This window comes from Rhamphochromis longiceps, linkage group LG8 (genome assembly GCF_057381845.1).
Source record: "Rhamphochromis longiceps isolate RC_006_pf linkage group LG8, R_longiceps_female_GT1.1, whole genome shotgun sequence".
Classification (NCBI taxonomy): domain Eukaryota; kingdom Metazoa; phylum Chordata; class Actinopteri; order Cichliformes; family Cichlidae; genus Rhamphochromis; species Rhamphochromis longiceps.
Window position 1 is genome coordinate 12,594,857 of NC_140564.1, and position 27,098 is coordinate 12,621,954.

The window sequence follows — 27,098 nt, forward strand, 5'->3', positions numbered from 1 at the left end:
CCCGCCTCTTTTCACACTCGATGTGCTTACACACGACTCTGCATTTAATCATTAGTTATTATTAATCTCTGGCTCTCTTTCACAGCATGTATTTTGTCCAGTCTTCCTCTCCTCACTCCTAACCGGTCACGGCAGTTGGCTGCTCCTCCCTGAGCCTGGTTCTGCCGAAGGTTTTTTCTGTTAAAAGGGAGTTTTTCCTTCACACTGTTACCAAGTGCTTGCTCTTAAGGGGGTGATCTGATTGTTGGGTTTTTTTCTCTGTATTATTGTAGGGCATTTATCTTACAAGATAACATGCTTTGTGTCTAACAGAGTTATGGATTGTCTTGCATTATCCTTGAAGCTCATGAGCTTTAGTGGCAGTTGGGAAGCTGAACTATTGAAATGGGATGCAGTTGTCTCACTGAGCTGTCATGAGCTGTATATTCATAATTGGGATGTCAGCATCTTTGGATGATCAAATAGAGCTTGGGCATTATTAGCTATACCAGTTGGATTAGCTCATGCATGGGAAACTTTAGAGAAAACAGAACTACAGACGATAAACCGTGTACCAGGAAGGATCTTTCTCATGGAGGTTTATGGGGCTGTACTCCTCAGACAGATGAAGTCGATGCAAGTGCCCTAATCTTGTTGTTGTTTTAGTGGCCAGCATGGCTGACCACTGGTTTAAAAAAAGATTTAGGAACGCTTATAGGAAAACGTTGACCATTGTTTAACCAATCAGTAAGCAGTCCTCAGTCTCACACTCAGATCCACCCATTAAATTGCTTGTTGTGTTTCACTTCAAAAGAAGCTTTCGAGATGGTGACTCCAAAAAGGCCTTTCACCATCAGCAGGTGAAGTCATAGTGGCTGCCTCCATCTTTAATGCAGTTCATGTTTAAGAAACAGTCAAGTGATGCCATTAGAGGAACTGCACTTTTTGACATTTATATATTGGCTTCTTTTTCAACCACAGTAGCTGCTTCACCTTGTTATTTTTCTCTTCACAAACAAAAATAAATAAGTAAAATTACTGAAACGCTGACTCAGCCACTAACACATCATCATTGCTTCTCAGTAATATTTCTTTTTACATCCTGTTGACATTCAAACACATTTGTTCTTTTATGTTGTTGTTGTGGTTTGCTGTCTGTATATTTATTATTATACTTTTTTTTTTTCAAAATGAGGATAATTCTGCCGTGTGTGTGTGTATTACGTATTTCTCAATCATGTGTAAGTCATTGTGGATTAGCCATGTGATTGATTGGTGACCTGTCCAGGGTGTATTCTGCTTCCCACCCTATGACAGCTGCAGTAGGTTTCAATTCCCCCAGTGACCCCAAGTTGGATAAGTGGATAAGGATGGATAATTGTGGTTGATTTGCATTCTTCACCTTGTTTGCAGAAAAACTCAGCAGGAGGGGCGAAAACCACAATGTCCTCAAAGCTTTCCAAGATCTAGATTTTTATATGAATCATTTCAAGTGTTTGTTTCCAAGTCTGACCGAAAGTAAACAGAGAAATTTGGAGATTTGATAAATATTGGTGTCCTGGAGACGGCGTTTCACCTTCTCAAAGTCTGGGAAACAAATGGGAAAGCAAAAATTGAGCAAAAATCTAGGATGAATGCTCCACTCTCCATATGGTAAGAATAAGCTTTTCCAAAGAGGAAATAGCTGTTTTATTAGCTGGATATTTAATTAGCTATAACCGCTTCCGCACGGACGTGTTCTAAACATGAAAGTATCTACTGAAATTGGCTGATGAACAGAAATCCCAAGAGCAGAGATTAAAATAGCCTTTCCCGGTGGGAATTTCTGTATTTACTTTTGGTTAGATTAAATAACAAATGTGTTCAATAATATATGGGTTGTGGCTCAGACAAAGTGGATGCATCATACACTGCACAAAGAAACGAAAGGAACAATGAGAAATATCCCTTGTTAATCTAGGCTAAGGTTAGCGTCACGGCTGCTAGCGAGGCAATACCTGCATCCTGCAGTTCCTCTAGGAAAGCTGGACAGGGCCATAGAAGGTCCTTAACCCACCAACAGGACCATTACCTGCTCCTTTGTGCTCAGAGGAATAGGTTGCGCGCTGCCTGGTACCGTGTAGCCCGATGGGCATTTGCCAGAGAACACCAGAAATGGCAGGAGCATCACTGGTGACCTGTTTTTCACATGTTAGAGAAGGTTCTGGTCTTGAGAATACATGGAAATTGTTATGCTGTCTGTTACATTGTCCAGCATGACCAGTTTGTTGGTGGTTTCAGTGATGGTCTGGGGAAGCATATCCATGGAGGGACACACAGACCTCTACAGGCTAGGCAACCCTGAGTGCCATTAACCTATTGGCAAGACCCACTGCACCAGACCCTACACTAGTGCGGTGAGTCCTGGGTTCCTCCTGGTCTATGACAATGCTCCACCTTGTGTGGTGAGAGTATGCAGACTGTTCCTAGAGGACAAAGGAACTGATCAATTGAAATCATTGACTTTCCCCCACGTTTGCCTGAAATACATTCAATAGAACAACCCTGGGACATTATGCTTTGGTCCATCCGATGCTTCCAGGTTGCACCTCAGACCGTCCAGGAGCTCAGGGATTTCATTTTTAATCCAATCATGTGGCATTCTTTTGTTCCTTAAACCATGCCCAGACTATATCACTATATATATTTCTCCTTGAGATCTGATGTTTTTTTGGCTGATGCTTTTTGACAATGTAGATGTCATAATTATGGATATAGCATGTAATCCAAACAAATCATAGAACTGCCATAGTATCATCTGCTGTTTGCAAGTCAAAGTTTGTGTTTGAGGGGAAAAGAAAGAAAGAAAAACTACACCTTTAAGAAAGTGCTTCACCTGCGTTGAGTGTGACAGCTTATCGATCACGTTGACCCGTTTTCTGGTACCCCCTTCTGTTCTGTAAATAGATGAGACACACAGACACATAATATATAGCTGGTATTATGTGTCTAATTCGTCTCCAAATGAGGTTATAGAGTTCTGGCTGAGAATTTATGAAGATGAAACAACCACGCTGATGAATAATTGATGAAGAGGCAAACATGCGAAACACGACTACAACACACGTGCAAAGTGAATTCAACTCGAAGCGCAACCTGTTTCAAAGAGCCCGTCAGGGTGTCTGCTGGAAATAAATGCACTGCACGTGCTCATCAATCACAAAGTATGCAAAGTATGAGCAGATAGAAGAGAATATGCTTTCACTTTGCAGCTGTGTTTGTTTGTATTTGCGGATTTCACTTTAAGATCCAGACTAACTGTAATTTCCATTTTTCTCACTAGTTTATTATCCATAATTCTATACGCAGGACAAATACCACAGCAGGGCATCAATATGGGTATGCTTTAATTTTGAAAAGACATATTTTGTGGAAAGGTATTGAAACCAATGCAACATATTAAAACTTCTGTTGTTTCATATCCTTAATCTTCTGTGTTTTTCAGTTGATTTCTTTGGCAATGTTACAAAAATATATACACCTAACTTGTGTGAGGCAAAAGTTCAGACCCTAAACACACTTTTTTCTTACTCATGGCTCTGATGTCAGTAAAAGCGGATATTGCTGTCAGGCAGACAGAGACTGTGAGCACAGAAGCTCTTTAACTGAGTGTCACACTTTGTTTTCAGTATGAGATTTACTTCCTTTACTAAACACAATGTAACACATTACATAATGGCCGGGCTGCAGTTAATTTGACATGCTTTCAAACGAAAACTGTGTAGCTGTCTCACATCCCACCTTTTATATCTGCTCACCAGAGCCACTGCCGCTAACTTTGAAATGTCTCAGCCACATATTCTGTTGCTAGTTGCAAAGACATTGTTGTGCTCTATTGGTTTTGGATTTTTTTTTTCACGCCAATGTCCCAATAGTACAATTGAAGAAAAATCCTTAGAGTAAGCATGTTGCACAGTTAATGTGGTTTTTCAAGCTAAATTCAGCTGGATTGTTGGCGCTCTTATAAACACCAAAAGTGGGGCATGTAGCTAATTTTGCCCAAGTCTTTCCTTTTTCTAAATCTTACAAGAATATATCTAGACTAAGACAAGAGGGTTTATGGTCATAGATTCAATATAATGGACGGATGTAACAACTGTAACCCATAAGCTAAAGCTAGCTAGACTGGTTAGCAACCAGCGTTCATAAACATATAGCCTGTCTAAAAGTGCCTGACTAATAAAATACTTGAATTTTACTCAAAAGGTAAACTTCTTGGATGGGCTGTACCTCAAAGCAAGCATGTGTTTTTGACAGATAAATCCATTTAAGTGCTAGAAAAGCTGCTAACAGCTAATATAACAGAGTTATACGCTAAAGCTAATATAACAGAGTTAGCAATTATTGGCTAATATGCTAGCACACCTGTCAGTCAAGGAAGCCAAAGCAGCCACGTCCATAACTTTAAATCTAAATAGTTTCAAAAAAGTTTTTAAAGAAATTCATTTGCTCCTCTATGCTTGCTATGGAGGGGGATATTAGCCATTAAAGTTACACTCTGTAAAGTGCTGATATGTCATTGTTTTTTAAAGATTTTTTTTGTTGCTTAATTAGTTCAGCTAGTTGGCAGATTGAAACAACTGCCTGAAACATGTCTTGCATTTACAGCATAATTATTTTCAAATTATATTAAGGCCCACTTTGTTTTTCATCTCTCTATAGAATATTTACCCATTATAGTGATTAAATAGCAGATGTAATACTTTTGGCCATGAGCCATGAGCTTTAAATACTGCTCTGCAAATAATTACTCTTTAGCTCAAGACATATAAAAGGATCTGACACACTGAATGAGTCCAAATGAACACACACACACATTCACATATATGTACAGTATGTGCAGATGTGACTTAACCCCTGAAATGTAAACCACAGGTCCAATTGATTCATATGCGCGTCCTTCAAAATACAGACCTACTGTTACTCTGCAGCCCCCTGTGCAGAGCTACAGCCTCAGCCTTGCTGTCCGTGACACATAACAGAACCCCTCTGTCTGTTTCCTATCTCTTAAATGCACACTCAGAAAAACGTACACAAACACTTGAACCAGCGCACACATGCTCTGTGTGCAGAGGGGCAGCAGAACGTGCCCGCGAGCAGTGTATGTAAATGTGTATGCGACACAGAGACGGAGATATAAAAAGATAATGAAATAGAGTGTTGGATATGGATAAGGGGAGTGTTAGGACTCAGAGGTGATGGGATAGAGGGGGTGATGTGTGGACGGCGGGTTGGATGAGTAAAGAGAGGGTGTCTGTTTTAGCTCCCTGTGCTGTTTAAGACTGTTACCATTTATGGTGGAGCTGATGGAATAGTTGTGTGCATGCCAACTATGTGACACAGCCCATAGTCTGTTTACTTGGGAAGGTCAACCTCTTTCTCACTTTACATCTATACGGCCACAGAGACAGCCTGTCACTCTTTCCTCTGCATCCTTTTTCTTCAGCTCCCTCGTCGGCCTCTGCGCTCCCTCAACGAAGAGGCGCTGATACCAAAGTAGTTTGAGTAGAAGTTTAAGAGGCATGGCAAAACAGAGGTGTCAAGGGAAAAGGTTTAAATGCATGGTTCCTGTGTTTTTTAAAATTGGTGCTGGTGTTATAGTGAAAGCTTTTTAGCACCGCCATGAATATTGATTTGGCTATGCAGCTTTTACATGAGCACAAAGTGATCTGAAGTCCCTTTTGGGTCACTTGCTTCATGTTTCCCATAAGCAGCAGTTTGACTTTATTGACCTTAAAAGCTACTCACTTGAAGAGGAAAAGTATATCGGTGCTCTGTGATCTTTTCAGCGCTAAGAAACAGCGAAACATGTCAGCGATTGTGCATCGTGCACGTGTTTGAGCTTGTGTTCTTCCTTCATGAGTGTTGGAAAAGAAGCAAAATACACAACCCTAATGCAGCCCTCGCATTTCCCTTTTTGGACCATGTATACTTGGGGGTATTATAGGAGGAGCAGTGAAAATAGAAGCTCATATATGTCATATATTAAAGTTTTGAGGGTAAGCTTCTTTTTAAAATCAGTGACATTGATGTTGTGTTTAATGGATTTCAACATCAGAGTTATGTGGTTAATTTTAGGAAAACATCCTGCTTTTAGTTCCAGACTACCTGTTTTTGGGAAATCCCCAATAGTCATGTTTTGTTGATTTTAGTAACTGATTACAGTGATAATTAAAAAAATCTCTTCACATTTGCTGGACGTGATGCAGAATTGTATGGGCACGTGACTATTTTAAGACAGCTCTCTCTTTTTTTTATAAAAACAGCCTGATATTTAATCCAGGAATAAAACAGAATCAGGTTCATTAAAGTAAGGTCATGTCATTAACCAAATTTTAAAATCCCTCTCTGTACTGCCGGTGATGGAATTAATAAACAGTGTGTTTATGTGCGATGAACACCTCTTTACATATTGCCCCATTGTACTGGGCAGACATGCGCATTTTTTTTCTGCCCCTGCCAAACCAAGAAAAGACCCTCTTGCTGTATTTCTCGCTCAAACCAGAGACAATATTTATTCAGCTTTTATCCTGCCCTGGCAGAGGAATGTAGAGTTGGCATGTGAAGACACTGGCCACCCTCCAAGACAGGCACAGGAAATGTGTTTTTCTAATTTGTACGACGGTAAGACGGAGAAAGCAAAACAACAGTCCTTAATCCTGGCTTATAAAACGAGGGCTTTTCCAGCCCTGAAGGCTATGAAATCAAAAAGAGAGGATCAATGGAGTGATCAAATGATGGCTTCGGTTATTTCCTGGTTCAGTGAGATGTCAAATAACATGCTGCCTGTATTTAGAAAGTTCTTCTTTCAAGCTCTTCTGCTGGATCTGCCAATTCATCCCTATCTTATTGTTGCTTTAAGCACTGGTCTCAGCCTTTATTTTGCCTTGAAGAGCAGATGTTTATGCAGGAAAGATTTAACATTTCATTAAAAGAGGAAAAAATGAACACACAGATGGATGATTCTTGAAAACAAAAAACAAAGAAAAAAAACTAAGTAATCTTTGACGAAACCTGTGGAAAGCAAATATTGTGGTCATGCCAAAAAGCAAGATATGACAGATCCTGTGAAAAACTGAGCTCACTTTTTGATTTAGTTGCTTGTGGAACCACATTTAGCAGCAAAACACTGAAGTAATCGTTTCATCCTTGTCTCTACTCACTTTGCTGTATAGAAAATTTCAGCCACTATTCTTTAGAACATTGTTTTAGTTCACTGAGGTTTGCAGACATTCATTTATGCGCAGCTCTCCTAAGGTTACAGCTCACCATTGTATTCGGGTTAAAGGTTGCACACCAGCTGAGCCATTGCAATGACTTTATTATTTTCTTTTCTTGTAGATTTGTATAACCCATTTTGGGCCAAGCTTCAGCTTCTGAACAGATGGCCTTACATTTGACTTTAAAACACTTTGGTATACACAGGAGTGAACAATCTACTCAATGACTGGAAGATGCCCAGTTCTTGAGGCTGCAAAACAAGCACCAGCATACTTGACAGTTGGTATTGTATGTAATATCAGTACAAACACAATTGGTGTATTTCCTAATATTACATACAAGGTCTTGAGTATTGTTGCCCCATCTTAGGCCCCTCTTCTATGGAACCAGAAGATTTGGGAGACAGACACCATTTCTACTTTCAGATTAGGTCATACTTTCTTTTTTCATAAAGCTTATAGTTAGGCCTGGATCAGGTAATCAGGTGACCACTTAGTTAGGTTAGCTGAGTATTAATTCTTCACTTACCTCTTTTTACTCTCATGTGTTTATACAACACTCTGCATTTAATCGGTAGTTATTATTAATCTCTTCTCATCCACGGGTGTCTTTTATCTAGTCCTTCTCCCTTCACGGCCAACTGGTTTTATGCTTTTGGCAGTTGGCCACCCTGCACTGAGCCTTGTTCTGCCAGAGGTTTCTTCCTGTTAAAAGGGACTTCTTCCTTCCCACTGTCGCCAGCTGCTTGTTCATACACTGTCATCTGATAGTTGCTATTTTCTTTCTTCATTCCTTCTTCTTTATTGCAGGGTCTTCAGCTCGCAATATAAAACACATTGAGCTGACTGTTATTTTGAATTGGCACTACAGAAAAGAAATTGAAGTGAAGTGAATTGTATTGAATATGCTGTGTTTATTTTGGCCAAATGTGGTGCTGTGCTTTATGATTAACCATCTCTACTTTGGTCTCATCTGTCCAAAGGACATTGTTCCAGATGTCTTGTGGTTTGCTCAGATGCAGTTTTGCAAATGTAAGCTTTGCCGCCGTGTTGTTTTTAGAGACAAACAAACAAGCCGGCCTTTTTCTAATTGTACTGTCATTAAGTTGAACATTTAACATGCTAACTGAGACTTGTGAAGTCCCCCCACCCCCCAAAAAAAACCAAAAACAGAAACTGCATCTCAGAGTGTTACACGGATTAACCTAGTGGTGAATTTGCTGGACTGCTCACTCTTGGGATGATTGTGGCATTGTGTTAACACACACCTGAACGCTCCACACAAGCAAACTGCCAAAACTTCTGCTTTTATAGAGATGGTCACACTTGCTGATAATTAGTTAATCAAGTGTATTTAATTAGCAGCACATGGCTGTGATTTAGGCTCTTAATTCCTACGAGGTATTACTTCTTTTTTCACAGGACCCTAGGCAGTCCTGTGAAAGCTTTCTTTTTCACATGACTCTACGTGCTCTTTATCGAAATTATCACAGTTTTTTATAATAATTTTCCTAAAACCTTATCAACACAACAAGTTCAATTCCATCTCTTAACTATTATCACTCCAAGGAACTTTACTGGTACTGAAATTTCTTACGTTTTCTTAAGACCGGGGGTAAAAGTTCATTTGACTTATATTGTTTATTATAACAGAATATGTCAGATGCCATAATAACAAGGTGACATTGTTATTTAGAGACTAAACAACAATTACTAAATCAACCATTATATTAAGTGAGCCTTGTTGAACCCCAGATTTATTGCATTAGTACGAAATATGATCTTTTGAGCTAATGAAAAATAAGCATGACCACTATAATATCTGTTCAGTAAATATGAAGCTACAGCAAGTAGCCAGTTAGCTTAGCTTTACTCCCATTGTCAAGCCTAAATTTTAATTTGTACATTGGCCAAGCCAGTGTTGTCAGAAAAAGTTTGCATCCAGTTAAAGCACGCAGGTTCTTAGTTTTCCCTCTTCGGTCAGGTTGAGTCACTAAAACAGCTCAGAAACATCACAGCTTGGTCTAAAATATTCTTTTCACAACATTAACTCTGCACACTGCTAACATGAAGCTCATGAGTAAGAAGTGCATCTAGCTTGAATACAAGGGAACCTGGCCAAGAATCCAAAAATGAAAAGTTGGGAGTGAGACTGGTCACACTGTTGCCACGACAGATCCATGAAGGCACCACAACCAAAGGTACAATAAGCCACAAAAGACTTTAGCAACTTCCTGACGAAACTTTAAATAGTTATTTCTGTTTGAATTCACCCCATCAATAAGAATGCTAATGTGACTTGCCAGTTTGCGGTTGGCACAACATGAAACAATAATGACTGGAGTGCTGTGGTTTTTGCGCATTGCGGGTTTCGTAACGACAACAGAGTTGCAAAGGCAAGGCTTTAGCCAGGCTCAAGGTCAAAGAGGGAGTTACAATTTCATGTATAGCACTAAAAGCCTACCATAACACTGTTACCTTATGTGTGGCACAGAGGGAACAGCAAAGTTATATTGCTGCAGCTCTTCACACATATCGTGAGTGCAATCTTTTACTTACTTACTTTCTGCACTGCTGTTTGGATGCCCAAAGTAGCAAGTTGAGAAGAAATGTGAGCAAAAAATAACTAAATAATTCAAAAGTTTGTCACTTTACATTTTCAACATTGCATAGGCTCAATAAGGCTGGGACCAATGTTGTACCATGTATCTGTAGCCTACTACTGCTTCGGGAGCTGAAGCTTAGAATGGCTGGAATGTACTATCTCAGAACAGCAGTAAAAAAGGGAAACCTGTAGTGCAGGGGTGTCCAGCTCCAGTCCTCAAGAGCTACTGTCCTGCAGCTTTTAGATGCATCCTTGTTCCGATGCACCTGAATCAAATGAATGGCTTGTTATCAGCCCTTTGCCAATCTTGATGGCATGCTGACGAGGTAATCCAATCATTTGATTTGGAGTAGGGATGCATTTAAAAGCTGCAGGTCAGCAGGTCTCGAAAACTAGAGTTAGACACCCCTGCTGTAGTGTCACAGCAAAGAGAAGAAGAAAATTGTATATAATGCTTTACAAACGCCAAGGACAGCCCATATTGTTCCAACTTCAACAGATGTTGAGTTAAATCCTGATGGGTTGCAAACCTAAATCAAGTTAGCAAGAACACTTCCAATGGTTGCAACTTAAGAAAAAATTGCTGCGAAGCACCAAAAACAATGTTGTCTTTGTTGTGTCGGGGGGGGGGGGGGGGCTTTTGTGGCATTTTGTTTTGCTTTGTGTTTCTATTTATTGGCATTTTCTCAAGTTGCAATGCGTTTCAGGGCCATCGTAGTATCAGTATGGCCAACAAAAGCCAAATTAAATTCCGCATCATTATTTCATTTCAGAATTATTGTTAAGTGGCTGCTATAGACTTCCTAATCATTAAATCATCTCAGACAAGACAATGATGAGGAGATACTGTATCCTCCTCATTGTTATTAAATCACCTCTAACCCCAGTAGTGAGTGTATCAATGTCCGTTTCATACTTGAAATGCCCTCTTCTGTAGCGAGCCCATGAAAACCACTTGATTAAACTAACATGCGCGCGCCGCACACACACCGGGCATGGCGCTGCATCATTGACAGTCTGGAGCGCCGCGGAGCACAGCATCCCGTTTAGATTAGATCACATCAGATTAGGTGGCATTACATTAGTCCTAACCATATAACGCTATTCCTCATCTAACACACTTTACCTCCTAATGCTCCCGCAGCCTCATTACCCAGGAAACAGCCATCGAAGGAAGCAATTAGAAAAGCAAGAGTGTCTTTCTCGCTTACACGGTCGGGCATTTGGACGCATTAATCTCTCTCTAGGTAGCACGTGCACCTCACTGGCCATTAGTCAATTAAAAAATTTCTCCCGTTTGATAAGTTAATGGCTGTGAGGCTTCTGTGACACTAGCGTGTGTGTATGCATATGTTGTTTGGTTGGTGTATCTTTCACCCTCTTTGTCTCTTGTGTGCTCCTTCTGTGTGTGAGAAACTCTTTTATGGTCTCATTCTCCTGCAGTAATCTTGCATGATGTCTGAGGAATGTCTAATATACAAGCTGAAACAATAGCAGAGCAGAAACAGTGGGGGAAAAATAATGACCTGAACCTCGGTCTCAAGGCCCAGATGTCTGCAGTCCAAGTCTCACCTCATAAAAAGTGTACTTCTTGTTCTGGCTTATCAACCACATCTATTATACAGCTGGATGTGTGTGTCTGCATGCATGGCTATAAGTGTGAGTCTGTGCAGAAATATGTGCGTACATTGTTAGGAGTGTGGGAGTGGAGCTGCACTGTGTGGATTTATGTGTGTGGCCTGTGGATGTGTGCGTGCACATGGCTATTAATGTAACTTTGGAGACGCCTCTTTGCACACTGCACTGAGTGTGTGTGTGTGTGTGTGCTTCTGCATAACTGTGTGTGAGGGCATTCATCTGAGAGAAAACACAAACATCTAAGTGCCCCCGCATTTGTTTACCCCCTTGAACTTTCCGTAATCGTGTATCTATGCGCGCGCGTGCACGAATAAGAAGGATTTGCCGCCGCCACACTCGTCCCTGTACAAATGAATGGACACAATAAAGCAACGGGATCAAACGAACAGATTGATCTGCGTCTGTGAACACAGAATCAGACACAGGAGACACAAAGACAAAGAGGTGAGATGAAACGGGGGAAAGCTTGTTTTTCAGGAAGCAGGGTTCACTGATAGGAGCTGCGCCGCAGACTGTCGACAAATTATTCTTTTTTTTTTAACAATGTGGCCCTCTGCTCTGTACATGTTCTCTACCGTGTAGTGTAATACAGCAGCTGTGTTACATGCTGGTGCTCAACCTAAAATGCATAACGAGTGAAAGGGTACAATGCACAAAAACCTAAATATGACAATTTGTTGACCTATTCTCAAATTGCAAAGCACAGGAAATCAAACACTGAAGCCTCACTGGTTGCTTGGAATAGCTATGGCAGTTGCTGACTTTTACAAGTTGCACACGTTCTTACTTTCTCACTTTAATTTACTGAACATTGACACGACTTTATTAGTTGGATAAGATAATGTCCCAGAGGTGTTCTACTGGATTTAGGTCAAGCGAGCGTAGGGGCCAGTCATCCTCCAGGAACTGCCAACATACTCTGCCGCACGAGGCTGGGCACTGCTATGTACCAGGAGGAACCCAGGACCCACTGCACCAGGATTTTATCACGATACCTAATGGGGGTCGAGGTGTCATTGCCTAACCTGTAGAGGCCTGTGTGTCCCTCCATGGATATGCCTCCCAGACCATCACTGACCTACCACCAAAACCAGCCATGCTGAACAATGTTACAGGCAGCGTAACCCTCTCCATGGCTTCTCCAGACTCTTTCACATCTTTCACACGTTCAAAGGGTGAACATGCTCCAGTGGTAGATTCTGGTATTCTATGGCAAATGCCAATCGGGCACCAGTGTGACCAGTGTGGTTTCGAGTGTCATTTCGAAGGGCTCTGGCAGTGCTCATCCTGTTCCTTCCCGTTGCACAAAGCAGCAGATACTGATCCTGCTGATGAGTTAAGGACCTTCTACGGCCCTGTCCAGCTCTGCTAGGTATTTGCTTGTCTACTGGTGTCTCCTCCATGCACCTGAGTGCTGGGAAACAAAGAAAACCTTGGACTTCCTAGAGAAGCACAGAAAAATGAATAACACGGAAGACAAGTTGGTCATTCAAATTTTTATTTAGCACGTCAGACATACAAACAACAAAATACTACTTCACATACTACATGACACAAAGTAATCTTGAACAGTTGCAGCGCAAGAAACATAGATTTCAGGGCTCTGGGGAAACTAAAAAAAGCACTAGTGCTCTGAGTTATGGTGCAACATCAGCACTTGGTGTTGTTGGACTGATATTTGCCTCCGGGCCTTGTGTTAAATTCAGGGTCTTGTGGGAAAAATGACTTAATACCAAGCAACAACTTGTAAGTGTGTACTTGTTGAAACTCAAACAAGCTGTCAACACCCTTTATTGAAGTTTTCTCTTGATGGTGGTTGCTTTTGACTTGTTCTGTTTCACTACTCAGACATGCGCCCAGTGAGTAACGCGATTCATCTTTAAGATTTAAGAAGTTGTTTTTAGCCATTCCTCTCTCAGCATGCTGCCACTGTGTACTTTTTGCACTTTTTTTAGCAAATAAAATAGTGACTTAAGGGTAGGCTGAAAAAAGGCCTTTCTGGTTAAAAGTTTTTAAACAGGCGCTCATAACTGTGATCTTTTGCACCCATGCACATGTCTGGCAGTGTACTGAAAGTTGTTCTACTTGTGTGTGAAGGAAAGGTAATGAGCAGGAATTCAATTGGTTACAACCTCCAACCTTATCACAAAACAGCACTAAAATCTACGCTCTGTGCTCTGGGAAATATTCAGATTTGCTCCCTGCAGTCTCATATCAGGGCAAAATTTTTGTGACTTTCTGGCTTTTGCTCCTATTGTAGCAATCAGACTGAAGACTCGAGTGTACGATTGCGTTGGTTTTTACTGCCATTTTAATAATGCATCAGTACAGATGCTCAGAGATTCACAGATTATACCCAACCGGTTCTGTGGGAGGTTTCTGTCACCAGGTGCTTGCTCACATTGGCATCAACTGATTGTTGACGTTTTCACTCTCTTATTGTAGGTTCTTTAACTTACAATATAAACTGCTCTTAGCCTGACTGTTGTTGCATTTTGGCTACAATATAAAATGTAATCGAATTGAATTTTCTTCTGATTTTGACCAGATGTTCTCCTCCTATAGTTCCACCTACATATAAGTGCTAAATATCACACTTTTCAACTGACCACTTTTGTTTTTTACATCTAAGGACTTTCTGCCTTATTAGGATTAACACACACACACACACACACACACTGATGAACCAATCTGTGGTTCTGTATCTACTCTGGCATAAGATTGGAGGAACCGGGGATTGAACCACCAAACTTCCAACTGGTATTTGACCTGGTCCATCTTCTAAGGCAAAACCGATCCCTACACATGCCCTCAGTACAGCATCTCCATACTAGTCTAAACAAGAAGCAAGTGTGGCCAAGGATCAAACCAGGTCATTATAGACTCCATTCAAAGTCTGCCAATAGATGTCTCCAAGTTCTGCACACTGGAGGAGGTGAATTCTTGTCTTTCCCATAGTTTGACATGAAAGCAGTGTAACAATACCAGCAGTGAGCATATTTCGAAGTAACCGATTGACTTTGCTGCTTAAGGGCTCTAGACAAACTGGTGCCACGATTCAGCACGTGGATCTGTTATTCAACTGGTGATGCTAATCTCTGTCTCCTTTTCTCTGTGTATCCTTGCTAGTGTTGTGTAATCGCTGCTTAAACAGTCATGGTGTGTAGTGATTAGTGACAGCCCACCAGGACGGGCCTTAATGACACACACTGTGTTTACATTACGTTGCATTACCTCCTGGTTCAGCCGGGGGATTATGTTTCTGCTGGGACGATGACTCTATTTATACACACACACACACACACACACACACACACACACACACACACACACAGTGGGATATTGAGACACATACACTTATGATAGAGAACGTAAAAACCCATTTTGGGCCTTCAACACCTATCCTGTATGTCATGTCCGTGCTACGGATTTGTGTGTGTGTGTGTGACACCACGTTTTGAGCTGTGTAAACTGTTTATTGCATGGAGATGAAAGGCCTCATGAAGCCTGTCTGGGTTGCTGCACAGGCCACAGACACACAACATCGTTCTGCCTCTTTTCTTCCCACCAATAATTACTGATACCCGCTATAGAAGTCTGATTTACATAAAGCGTCACATTTGGATGTGCCGCGCCTTTTATCTTTGGCTCGGAAGCTCTTTCCCTTGTCTGTCTGCTTGTTCTCATTGCCTGTTTTCCCCTCTGTGCTCAGATGCTTACAGACACACACACACACACACCATTTGATTGATCGAAATGTGAGCGGCAGTCCATTTCTCTGATGAGCTTTGAGCAGACGTTGCATGTCAGCACTCCAATCGGTGTGCTTGTCCCAGTGGAAGATAAGGACACTGTACATACATGCATTTATGATATATATGGTGTAATGCGCGTGTGAGAGACAGAAACTGTGACCAATTTGTCATATTTTAGTTGCATTTAGTCTTCAGCAATTGCCTTTTACTCATGTGATACAGCAGATGTTTATTCTGTAGTCATACAGTCAACTTATCCTGAGCTGCTTCCTCTGTAATAACACATTAATTACTCCCTTGTTTGTCTTTCTGTCTCTTCAGCCTGAGGAGCTGACCAACGCCTTGGAGATCAGCAACATCGTATTCACCAGCCTGTTTTCTTTGGAGATGCTGCTGAAGGTTTTGGTGTATGGGCCCTTTGGCTACATCAAAAACCCCTACAATATCTTTGACGGCATAATTGTGGTCATCAGGTGAGGACTCGCTCTCTGGCAACAGGAATGCCCTCAAATAAAACACGTATCCTTTTCTGCACTCGGCTTCTATATTTAAAAGGATGCCACTGGGAACACAAACCCTGCTCAGTGCAGTGAAAACGAATTCAACTCCCACATGAATTCTTCTATTTTTGTGCAGATCTCATACGATGTCAGATCTTCAAACAAAATGTAATAAAATACAAAACGCAACCTGACCGAATGAAATGCACAGCCTTCAAATAATGTTTGTTGAAGCAAAAAAAAAGAAAGGAAAAAGAGTCCCTGACATCACTGTGGTGGAATTTTGCAGCCATATCATATCCTGTTAGAGACCAGAGTTCATGTTTGTCTCTGTCAAAAGATCTCTGCCTAGATCAAGACCCAGTTGACCTTTGGGTCTATCTTTTTGTTTTCTTTACCTGTGTTTGGTAACTTTTGTCTACATTGTCCTAAAAGAGGGTTTCAAGGTCATCTGGGTGCATTGTGACAAAATTTAGATGAAAGGTAAAGTTCTTCTTCCTTTACCTGACCACTCCGCAACTGAGTGGGCACAAATGGCTGCCCTTCCCGCAGCCTGATATTTCCAGAGGTCTCTTCCTGTTAAAAGGGAGTTCTTCTTTCCCACTGGCGCCAACTGCTGTCCATAGGGGGCAGTGCGATAATGAGAATTAGAATTTTCTCTCAAATATTTTAAGGCACTTACCTGTCAATAAAAAAGCTCCATTGTTGTGAATTGGTGCTACATGAATTGAATAGAAAAAAAGGTTGCTGTGGTGTGTGCGCCAGTTTAAGAACTAAACAGGAGGTTTCTTATTTCGTTTCGACATGTTGGAAAAGGGAACGTAATCAGCGATGTGATCCAGTTGCTAGTCCGGAGAGACGAGGTTGTGTTGGCTTTATTATTGTTTGCCAATCTCTCAATTTCAGCCCTGTCTTCATATCGAAACATTCATTCTGAATTCCTTTATCCCTGGGAGAAAGAAATCAGAAAGTTTATTTCAGAAAGGGTTTGTTTTCAGTCACGTAAAAGTGCATTTATTTTATTTTATTTTTAAAAAAAGCTGAAATGGAGAGAAAACACTTTTTTTTTTAAAAAAAAGAGAAAAAGAGAATACTGGTGTGCTTGTAGTTCTGGCTATTTTGATGGTTCTGAAAAATGATTGAACGGGATTGGTTGTCATCAGGCCTCGGTGTGTCTAGTCCAGCTGCAGGTTATCAATGTAGAGTCGTAGTTCTTTGGATATATTAATCCAGATTTCTTTTTCTTTGCTTTTTTTGTTTTTTTTTACACAAACCCACTTTGTATTGGGTAACCTTAGTCCTCCAGCACGCAATTATCACTTAATACTTGTATATATAAAACTGTGCATCACAGCATTAAATTAAATTAAATATAAAACAATTTCTTATGTATCAAAAACTAAAGACATTAGTAGAAAATCGAATACATTTTAAAGCACTGTCTGTGAAGATTTTTTATATTTATCAGTAATACCATATTTAGGACTTAGGAAAATATGGGAGTTCTTCCTTTCCACTGTCACCAACTGCTTGTTCATGCAGGTTTGTTTGATTGTTGGGGTTGTCTCTGTATTTTTGTAGGGTTTTTACCTTACAATATAAAGCACCTTGTGGTGACTGTTGTTGAGATATGGTGCTGTATAAATAAAATTAACTGAATTTAATTGAAATTAATTTTATGTACAACACTAAACTGGAGCTAAGCAAAGGTACAGAATAGTGTCTGGTAATCTCATAGTGGTGCATCAAATCTTTCCTTCACCTGGAGGTGGAGACCAAACCTGAGCTAAAAGAAGACGGAGCTTGTGTCTAAGTACATTTTCACACATAAATTTCAGATCAGTTCAGGAGGATAAAGCTAAGATATTTTCTACAGTTATGTTATGTTGTGTTATGTTATTTTATGTGTTTGTTTACAGGTTTCTCTGCTGATCCAAAGTGGCCAGAAGAATAAATACTTTCATTCACTGATTAAAACAAAAAATCATTTTTAAAGCATTAAAAAAGCAGCACATTTTCACCATTTCATAACTTACTGAAAATGTTATTCTTTGTAGAAAATGATTGTGCAGTGCTAGACCATAATTTGTGTCAGTGTGGTCAGGACCACATCTGGGAACCCGCAGTGTTTAGAGAAAGTGAAAAATTGGGTTTTTGCTCGCCTGACGTGAAGACAGTTCACTGGAATTTGGACCTTACGTGAATTATAAATGTGTTTTTGTCTTTTCTCCGGACAGCGTGTGGGAGATCGTGGGACAGCAGGGTGGGGGTTTGTCGGTGCTGAGGACTTTCCGGCTGATGCGCGTCCTCAAACTGGTCCGCTTCATGCCGGCCTTGCAGAGACAGCTGGTGGTGCTCATGAAGACCATGGACAACGTGGCCACTTTCTGCATGCTCCTCATGCTCTTCATCTTCATCTTCAGGTATTCTTAGGGGGAGAGTGAGTGAGTCAGGCTGAAAAAATATTTATGTTTCAGTCTTCCACTTGTTTAAACAGTAGGGGAGGTAGGCACCACTCTATTTCTCAATTCTAATGGAAGAATAACATCAAAAGGGGAAAAAAAGTGTTTCAATCACTGACCGTGGAACTGAAAAGAACAAAGGCGATGAATGAAGGTAAACTGGTAAATCAGTACACGATAACTTCTGTGTGAGAAGCAAGTAGTGTTGAGAGCGACAGGAACAGTGAGATGATTTAATCGGGGGAAAAGACTAAAGTGGTTCCCTCTTTCAATCAGCATTCCATCTTTCTGGCTGGGTAGACTTTGTGGCTGAGCCCAAAAAACCCACTCAATTGTTAAATAAGACACTAAATGCTTCTCTGTGTATTTCAGACCCCCACCTTTATTTAAGAGGGAGTGTTACGACTAAAGGAGCATCTCTCTGTGTGTATCCGAAGAATTTGCTGCTTCATTTCAACAGCTTATTGAGATTTGTGCCCTCACATACACGCATGCACACAGACGTTTCAGTACACAGGCGCGCACACACAAATACACAAAGTTCCAAGGGCCTTGTATATGCATAGATAAACAGCTCTTGATTTGAGTGAAGGCTTGCCAAGTTGACGCAGCGGAGGCCTGTTCATTGATCCCTCAGCTCCAGTTGAGCTTCAGTGTCTGTTCCTGAATAAAAGGCAGACTGCGGTGCCGACTCACTGCTGCTTCATAATAATAACACCCCCGCTTAGTTGTTACATGTAGCTTAGCTTTCTTTGTCTTTATCCCCTCTGCCTTTCATAGTGTTGCCTTTGCTTCGCTGTGCCAGTCTACCCATATTTAGCTGTGTCACTGTATATGCGCTACTATACTATTTACTCTTTACTACAGTTCTTCGTGTGGCTGCAGATAGAGCTTTATATGGGTATATGTTTGGAGTTTCTCATTCCACATGTTGTCATGCTACAGCCTTTTTCCAAAATTGATTACATTTATTTTGTTCAACTTAAAATTCTACACACAATTCCAGATAATCACAAAATAAAAAGAGATTGAAATTCTTGCGGATTTATTAAAAATGAAAACAAAAATATAACATGTGCATAGGCATTCACATCCCTTGCTACAGGGATGGTATTAAGCAGATCATGACTGGTGCCTGGTTTCCTCCAAGCAGACATTTTTCACATTGCCATTATGGGGCATTGTGTGTAGAATTTTAAGGCGGAAAATGAATTTAATCCATTTGGAATATAACATGATAGCATATGGAAAAAGTGAAGTGCTGTGAATAGTTTCTGCTCTGTAGTAGAAACATGTATTCCTTTATTTTTTTCCCTTCAAACAGGGAGTTGACAAAAACTATGACTGCTTTTGCAAACGTTGCTTCCCCCATGTGTCACCATTAAATGAATTATTTACATTTTCTTAACATGAGAATAATCCAGGGAAAACTGATAATCCTAGATAATGGATATCCCAAATCTATTCTGTATGCCATGATTGGTAATCAAACGGTTAACATAAAAAGTGGAGGCAGGAGCAACCAGCTAGCCTGGCTAAGAAAAGAAAATCATGAAAGGATTTTAACGGCTGTGCTGGAAAGCTGAAAGTGGAAGAGGAATAATAATCAGAGGTTCTGACTGAGGCAAAAAGTGTTAAGTGTTGTGGAGCACTGCTCTACTGTGAAGTGATGGGGTGCTATGCAAAACTAAGCTAATCCTAGCTATCGTCTTATGCTTGTAAATGTCTCTTAAACTTCTCCTTAAAGTTCCAAAGTAGAGGAAATCAGTCAGCATGTGAGTAATCTTCTGAAAAAATAAATAAATACATGAGGTGTCATTGTTGTGGGTTGTGTCACTCTCCATGGTGCTGAATCCAGTGAAAGCACTTCCATTAGCATTGTTGGTCAAGAGATAGGGTAATAAAGTGAATGCTACCCAATCAGGGGCAGGACTCAGTATGTAATATCACCTCTGCAACTGTCTCAGGTCAGTATATAGTTTTATTTAAGCTTTTGTATGACTGTAGCTGTTTATCCTCCGCTTTTTTCTTCTTTTTTTCACAGGCAGCAATAATAATGGGTAAACATGTCATTTCAACAAATAATTTCTGTTTATTTGTGTGGTATCTAAGGGTTTGCTGTGATGTAAACATTTATCCCTCCTTTTCCTGTTTGTTTTTTCCTGTCCCCTCCTCCCTCCCTCCCTCCTGGGTCAGTATCCTGGGGATGCATCTGTTTGGTTGTAGGTTTGGGTCAGAGAGAGACGGAGACACTCTACCAGACAGGAAGAACTTTGACTCTCTTCTCTGGGCCATAGTGACTGTCTTCCAGGTGAGCTTGTCTTCTCTTCCCCCTCTTCCCCAGTGCTGTTTAGTGGTGCTCCAGGCTTGTTTATTCCTCACTGCTTGTTTACAGTCACCGTCTTGAAACAATAAAAAATAAGCAGCATGAAGAAATTACAGTATGTATGTTCATCAGCTGCCTGTTTAATCTAACTGTACCTGTCAGAGTGGTCCCTCGAGCAACTAACCTCCAGTAAGATCTCCTTGAGTCTTGGTGATGACTGAACATGCTCCTGTTCAGAGCCTGAAAGACCTCTTCCTCCTCCTGAATAAATAAAATCTATCAACCTCTTCCCCTATGGCCCCGCTAGACCTTTTCTGTCTTCATCATTTTCTTCCAGTCATCTAATTTCCTATTTCTGGCTATCTTCTATAGGTTATGTAGGCTTGTGCTTTGCATTATGTCACCTTAGATTCATGAATTAACCGTAACTGTGGGGGTCCAGCATATATCACTCTCAATATAGTAACCATTTATTATTCACCTGACTGGCTGTAAGATGTATGCATGTTTCTCTGTACAGACCGTTGTACTGATGTGTCCGTTCCCATGGAGAGCTCAAGTGTATCTTCACTGCTTCAATCTGTTGAACAGAATGATGAAAGTTTACATTTTAATGTTGCGTTTTTCTGAAACATTATCCTTCAGCACACAACTTCGTAAATTCAGCAAGTTTTTGCCGTACTCCCGCACTTCACTGAATAAAGATGCAGAGATTTTGTTAAAACCACTTCTTCTATTGCAGCTAAAAGCTCTGCTGTTAGTAGGTGAGCCTTTGAGCTTTGATTAATGGCAAGAATGAGCATCTAATGCATTTCTTTAACTGATCTGTGTTACTACGACCAGGAATTTAAAAAACATAGATAGGGGAGAGAAAAAAAAATCACAGTTACTTAAAATCGGCATATTCTCATAATCAAATATTGCTGCTCTGTCAAGCTGTGAAATCTCACAAGGTGTTCTTTGGTGCTGGTACAGTGGCGCTGATTAAGGACTCTATTTACACACATGAACCTGAGAAAGTACTAATAAAAAAGGGCTATTACTAGTCAAATAAACATATTCTTGGGTCCTAATCAGAGAAAGGCTGAATGCAGTCTAAAGCAGAATTGAGAAAATACTGCTAGTATTTTCAAAATATGTTTTTTTCTGATTAACCAAAGATTTAAGTGTATTTAGACAAGGGTAGTCAGGAAGGAAGGTCAATGAGACACCAACGTCAATAACCAGACAGGGAGCGAACCTTCAAAATAAAACAGGAAGTATACTGAAAGAGAGAGGCACAGACAAAAAAACGCAATGAGACAGGGACAGAGAGAACAAGGAGGCAAAGATAAAGAAAAAAGATAAAACAATACAAAGAAAGAAGAAAACTAAGCATGTATGATGAAAAGCTTTTACAGCCTTACAAAGACTTTGAAAAAAGTCCAATATTTTTGCCAGCAGTACACAAACAATCCAGCTACAGCAAACAGGTTTCAACTTCTAATCTTTACTAGTTACCATGTACTGCACGTTACAGTCTACATGAGGCCCAATATGTTGTTTTAAAAAAGGCTTAAATAAGTATCTCATTAACCTTCCAGGGTCTAAATCATCATCAGCTGTAACTCCAACCCTGGGCAATCAGAATATACAACTTTTGTTTTATTAAATTGATCTCTCAAGTCTACACAATCAGGGAAGAAATAAAATAACCTTTCTGACTGACATGTGTTAACAAGTGTTCAATTTATTTTTCTCAGAAAAGCCATTTAGTTCTCTGCTAAATATAGTTAGTGTTATCACCAATGACAGCTTATACCTTAGAGGATTAACAGGTAAGTTCTTGCAAAAATGCAGCAGAGGGGGAAAAATGTTTGTTTGTCAGCAAAATTTGTCAAAAAATGCCGAGCTGAATTGCACTGATCTTGGTAGGGGCGTGAAGTATGAAGCATTATCAGGACCGGTGAAGACTTAGACCTCACACGGGGAAATTTCTAGAAGAATTGCTCAACAATACTTTTACCTATAAGCGCCTCTCTTACTTTCTCTGCAGATCCTAACACAGGAGGACTGGAACAAGGTGTTATATAACGGCATGGCCTCCACTTCTCCCGTAGCTGCGCTCTACTTCATCGCGCTAATGACCTTTGGCAACTACGTCCTCTTCAACTTGCTTGTTGCCATCTTGGTTGAAGGGTTTCAGGCAGAGGTACAACTAAATTGAAGTTAAATTATTGGGCTGTATCTTGTCACATTGTTTCTCTTTTAAAGCTCTCGATGATTTGATGTACCTTGCTGTCAGATCTGTATTTGTTTATATCTTTATCTACATAGCACAAAAAAAATAAATAAAGGAACACTTTTTAGTCAGTTAAACGTCTGGGACATTGATCTGGTCAGTTAAGTAGCAGACGGGGTGCACTAGAGGGGCAACAATGAGACAACCCCCCCAAACAAGAATGGTTTTACAGATGAAGGCCACAGACATTTTTTTTTACTCCTCATATTTTCTGACTGTTTTTTCTTCATTAGTTTTGCATTTGGCCAGGGTCAGTGTGTGATACTGGACCCTATAGAGGTTGCACAGGTAGTCCAACTCCTCCGGGATGGCACATCAATACGTGCCTATACCAGGTTTTCTGTGTTTCCCAGCACAGTCTCAAGATAATGGAGGAGACTCCAGAAGATAGATAGTTACTCCAGGAGAGCTGGACAGGGCTGTAGAAGGTCCTTAACCCATTAGCAGGACTGGTATCTGCTCCTTTGTGCAAGGAGGAACAGGATGAGCACTGCCAGAGCTCCAGCAGGACACTGGGGTGAATGTCTTTGACCAAACAATCTGAAACAGACTCATGAAGATGGCCTGAGGACCTGCCATCCTCTAGTGGGCCATGTAATCACTGCCCAGGCACCAAGGATCCTGATTGGCATTTGCCATAGAATACCAGGAGTGGCAGGTCCACCACTGGAGCCCTGTGCTTTTCACAGATGAGAGCAGTTCCCCCTTAGAACACTGAATGATATAAAAGAGTCTGGAGAAAAAGTTTGAAGAACATTATGCTGACTGTAAAATCACTCAGCATGGCTGGCTTGGAGATGGATGGCCAATCCATGGAGGGATGCACAGGCCTCTTTAGGTTTGGCAATGTCACCCTGACTACAATCAGCTATCAGGATGAAAACCTTGTATCCATTCTCAGACCCTGATGCAGTGGGTTCTGGGTTTCTCCTGGTGCACAACATAGCTCAGCCTCATGTGGTGAGAGTATGCAGGCAGTTCCTGGAGGATGAAGGAATTGATACCTTTGTCTGGCCTCCACGCTCACCTGAACTAAATCCACTAGAACACCTTTGGGATATTATATTTTGGCCCATGTGATACCACCAGGCTTCACCACAGACTGTCCAGGAACTCAGTGATGCCCTGATCCAGATCTGGGAGGAGACCTCCAAGGACCTGGGAGGCCATAAAAACTACTGACTACCATTTTTGAGTTGCTGCATTGAAGCTTCAGCAGAATGGACTAGCCTGCTGCATTATTTTTTTTTTCCATGTTGATTTTTAGGGGGTCTTTGAATTAAGCCCTCTGCAGAATGATAATTTTCATTGGCATCAAAAATTGTGGCATCCTTTCACTTGTAACACATTGCCCAGACCTTATCAGTACAGATATCCAGCATGATTTTGTTCCCCAATGAGATCTGATGTGTTTAACAAAGTGTTTTTTATGTAGTTATTTTGAAGTCTTTGCTTTAATGCTTCATATTTTTCAGTGCAGGACCACATACCTCAACAAAGAACTAATTGTATAAGCATTAACAAAACGTGCCTTTTCTTGCACTCGTTGCAGCGGGTTATGTGAGGACACAGGGTTACGCATAGCAATGCAGTATTTCATTTTTCCTGTCTCCCCTTCGTATTCATCTCCGTTTCTTTCTTTTCTTTGCTGTCAGCCACTTCACCTCCTACGCTTTCCCACTATCTCAGCAGTCATCCTCATTATTGTTCTGCTTATTTGCCAGCACCATAAAGTACATCATAAGAAAACTATGTCCGCTAGACCAGACTGTGCATCAGCCCACATCACCCAAATCCCCCTGTTTTAAGTTTCATGCTCGGATATGTTCTCGCCCCCCTTCTGAATCTTCCCCCTGCTTATTGCGAGTTGTTTATTGTCATAAAACAAAGGTGATATGTTGTCTGCCACGGTGCTGTGTTTGTGAGCTCAGATAAGCACAAGAGGCAGCTGGGGGGAACAGTCACAGGGCCGCAGGAAGAAAGCAGCTAAAACTCATTGAGAGACCACTCTTCAGGCTTCAGCCAATGTTTTATTTGAGACAGATCGAGTGAGTCAGAGAAAGAAATAGAGGGTGAGAGTAAATCGCACAAGTATCCAGTCTATCCCCACCCAGCTGCTTGTCTCCTCCTCTCTCTCTCTCTCTCTCTCTCAGCTTTTAAAGGGTGACAACACCTGTGCTTTGATCTCTGACACTCTTTAGCTCTCTGAGAGGACAGAGAATAGATGGTAGGTAGCAGCAAGAAAGGTTGACAGGCTCATACAATATGGATTAATTGGAATGGGCTGCTTTTTCTATTGCACTCACCTGCTATCAAAATATCAAACGCAGTATTATGGTGAATGGAATTCCACAGAGGTTTGGGTGCAAATCACCCAAACTGCTTTGGATGAAAGCTCCGGATGGAGGCCAAGCATAAAGTAAATTAATTTGCCTTGGCGTCTTGAAGTCAGATTGGGAATGATGCATTAATCCATCTATATTTTTGCACTTCCAAAGTTAGCGTTTTAACATCATATCAATAAACTATAGGAGATTTTGCCAAGTGCAAGAGCCTTCTGAGGATTCCCGACCTGCTTTTCTAGTGGAACAATGGTCTAAATTAACTGACGTTCAGTCTGTAGGATGTACTATCAGTACTAGTAAGGCTGGAGCAACTGATAGGACAGCACCAAAGTCAAGGTTTTTCTTGTGAATTTGATCTTGTCTGAACTTTAGTTGCCTACTGGAGTAGACAAAAAATTTTCTGGGGCTTTCAGCTTTGTTGGAAATACAAACCACAATGTGCTAGTTAGCGAAGGTTCTTGGAGTGTTTTGTTGAAACGCTTACTGGCAGAATTGTTAGCCCTCAAGTTAAGTTTTGTGGCCAGAGTGCTGCTATTTTCTGTTAGATTAAGCATTGTAGTTATTTCTTGTCACCACAGCTGTGGCCATGTAAAAAAGACACTGAAATGCAAGAAAAGCGCTAGTGCGAATTAGCATTACTTTTGCTAGCCAGGCTAGCTAGCCTTTGCTTTCCCAGCGGAATAAACGATTACATCTTCTGCACTGCTATCCAAAAGTTTTTTTTTTTTCAGAGTAATGGTTTTGTTTATCAATCCACAAACACTGACTTATGAGTAATCGGAGCATTAAAAGAAAGCAGCTAACTACAAACGACACACAACGTTAGCTTCTACCTGGTGAACAGCAGGTAGAAGCTAGCATTGCTAAATATGCAGCTGTCTCTCTCAGGGAGTGATCGGGACAAAAACAGTTTTTAAAAAAATATATATATACTCACATAAAAACAACATTTGATGACAAACTCTGTACCCTTACTGACGAGTTAAGAAACCTCTCCAGATTGATGAAAGGTAATTTAAAAGATCATACTACTTCAGGATTTGCATTTAAACATTTTTTTTTAAATTTTCCCATAAACGGCTGCTATATCCATTTATGTTAGTAACTATAAGACTGTAGCATATGTTGAATGTTTTGGTCATTATCTAATGTCATGTAAGCCTGATACTGTAGATAAGTGCTTATATTTTCTAACACAAAGATAAAACTAATTTGTGCTAATGTCATTTTGGAAATGTGAATAAATGTTTACTTAAGTAGAAAAGAAACACAGATTAGAAAAACAACTGCAGGCTCACACAGTACAATGCACAGCCTACAGCTGTATGAGGAAACCTTTATGCTCTTGTATTCCCCCTCTGCCCTCCTGTATTACTGCAGAGCTGCCGGCGTAATTCTCCCTACCTTCTTTTTTTCAGCTTTACATCCTTTTCTGCAAACACTAAGTTTATTTTTAGTCAGCCAAACTTTCCCTGCGTCAAGGTTGCTAGGTAACGGGCACTTGAATGATGTGAGCAAAGCCAGGAGACATGGTGCCAAGTCACACACACACACATACAGCCTCATACAAAGAAGTGGAGTACTTCAAATGTCCATATTGCTTTGGAATTAAAGACAGAAGGGACATCTTATCATGCTTATCATTTTTTGTTATCTTAACTCCTTCCTTTACCCCTCACATCACCATACTCATAATCTTCCTGCTCTTTACCAGTGTCCGCCCTCACCATTGTGTCCTTTTGTCAGGTTTTGCCCATGTGTCTGTTTGACAGAATCCAATATCCGCTGCAGAGAATGCAACCAGACCACCTTAGAGAGAGCTTTTAACAGAAGAGAGGGAAAAGTGTTTCTTTCTTTTTATTGCACTTCTCACTGTGACAATAAACATGCATTTGACACCAAAGCACCAACATGCACGGTATGGGCCAGATGCAGAGGAATGTTTCCG

The 27,098-nt window shown here is 40.7% G+C and overlaps 1 protein-coding gene across 9 annotated transcripts in view; it reads left to right on the forward strand.

Moving 5' to 3' along the window:
- The window catches only part of cacna1g (calcium channel, voltage-dependent, T type, alpha 1G subunit), a 353,368-nt gene that overhangs the window by 216,597 nt on the left and 109,673 nt on the right, over window positions 1-27,098 (forward strand). For all 9 annotated transcript variants that reach the window (XM_085415758.1, XM_085415761.1, XM_085415759.1 and 6 more), the window contains exons 11-14: window positions 15,558-15,709; window positions 17,974-18,159; window positions 20,395-20,509; window positions 22,560-22,715. In XM_085415758.1, the coding sequence (XP_085271884.1) occupies window positions 15,558-15,709; window positions 17,974-18,159; window positions 20,395-20,509; window positions 22,560-22,715 (609 nt within the window). The remainder of the gene's footprint in view (window positions 1-15,557; window positions 15,710-17,973; window positions 18,160-20,394; window positions 20,510-22,559; window positions 22,716-27,098) is intronic.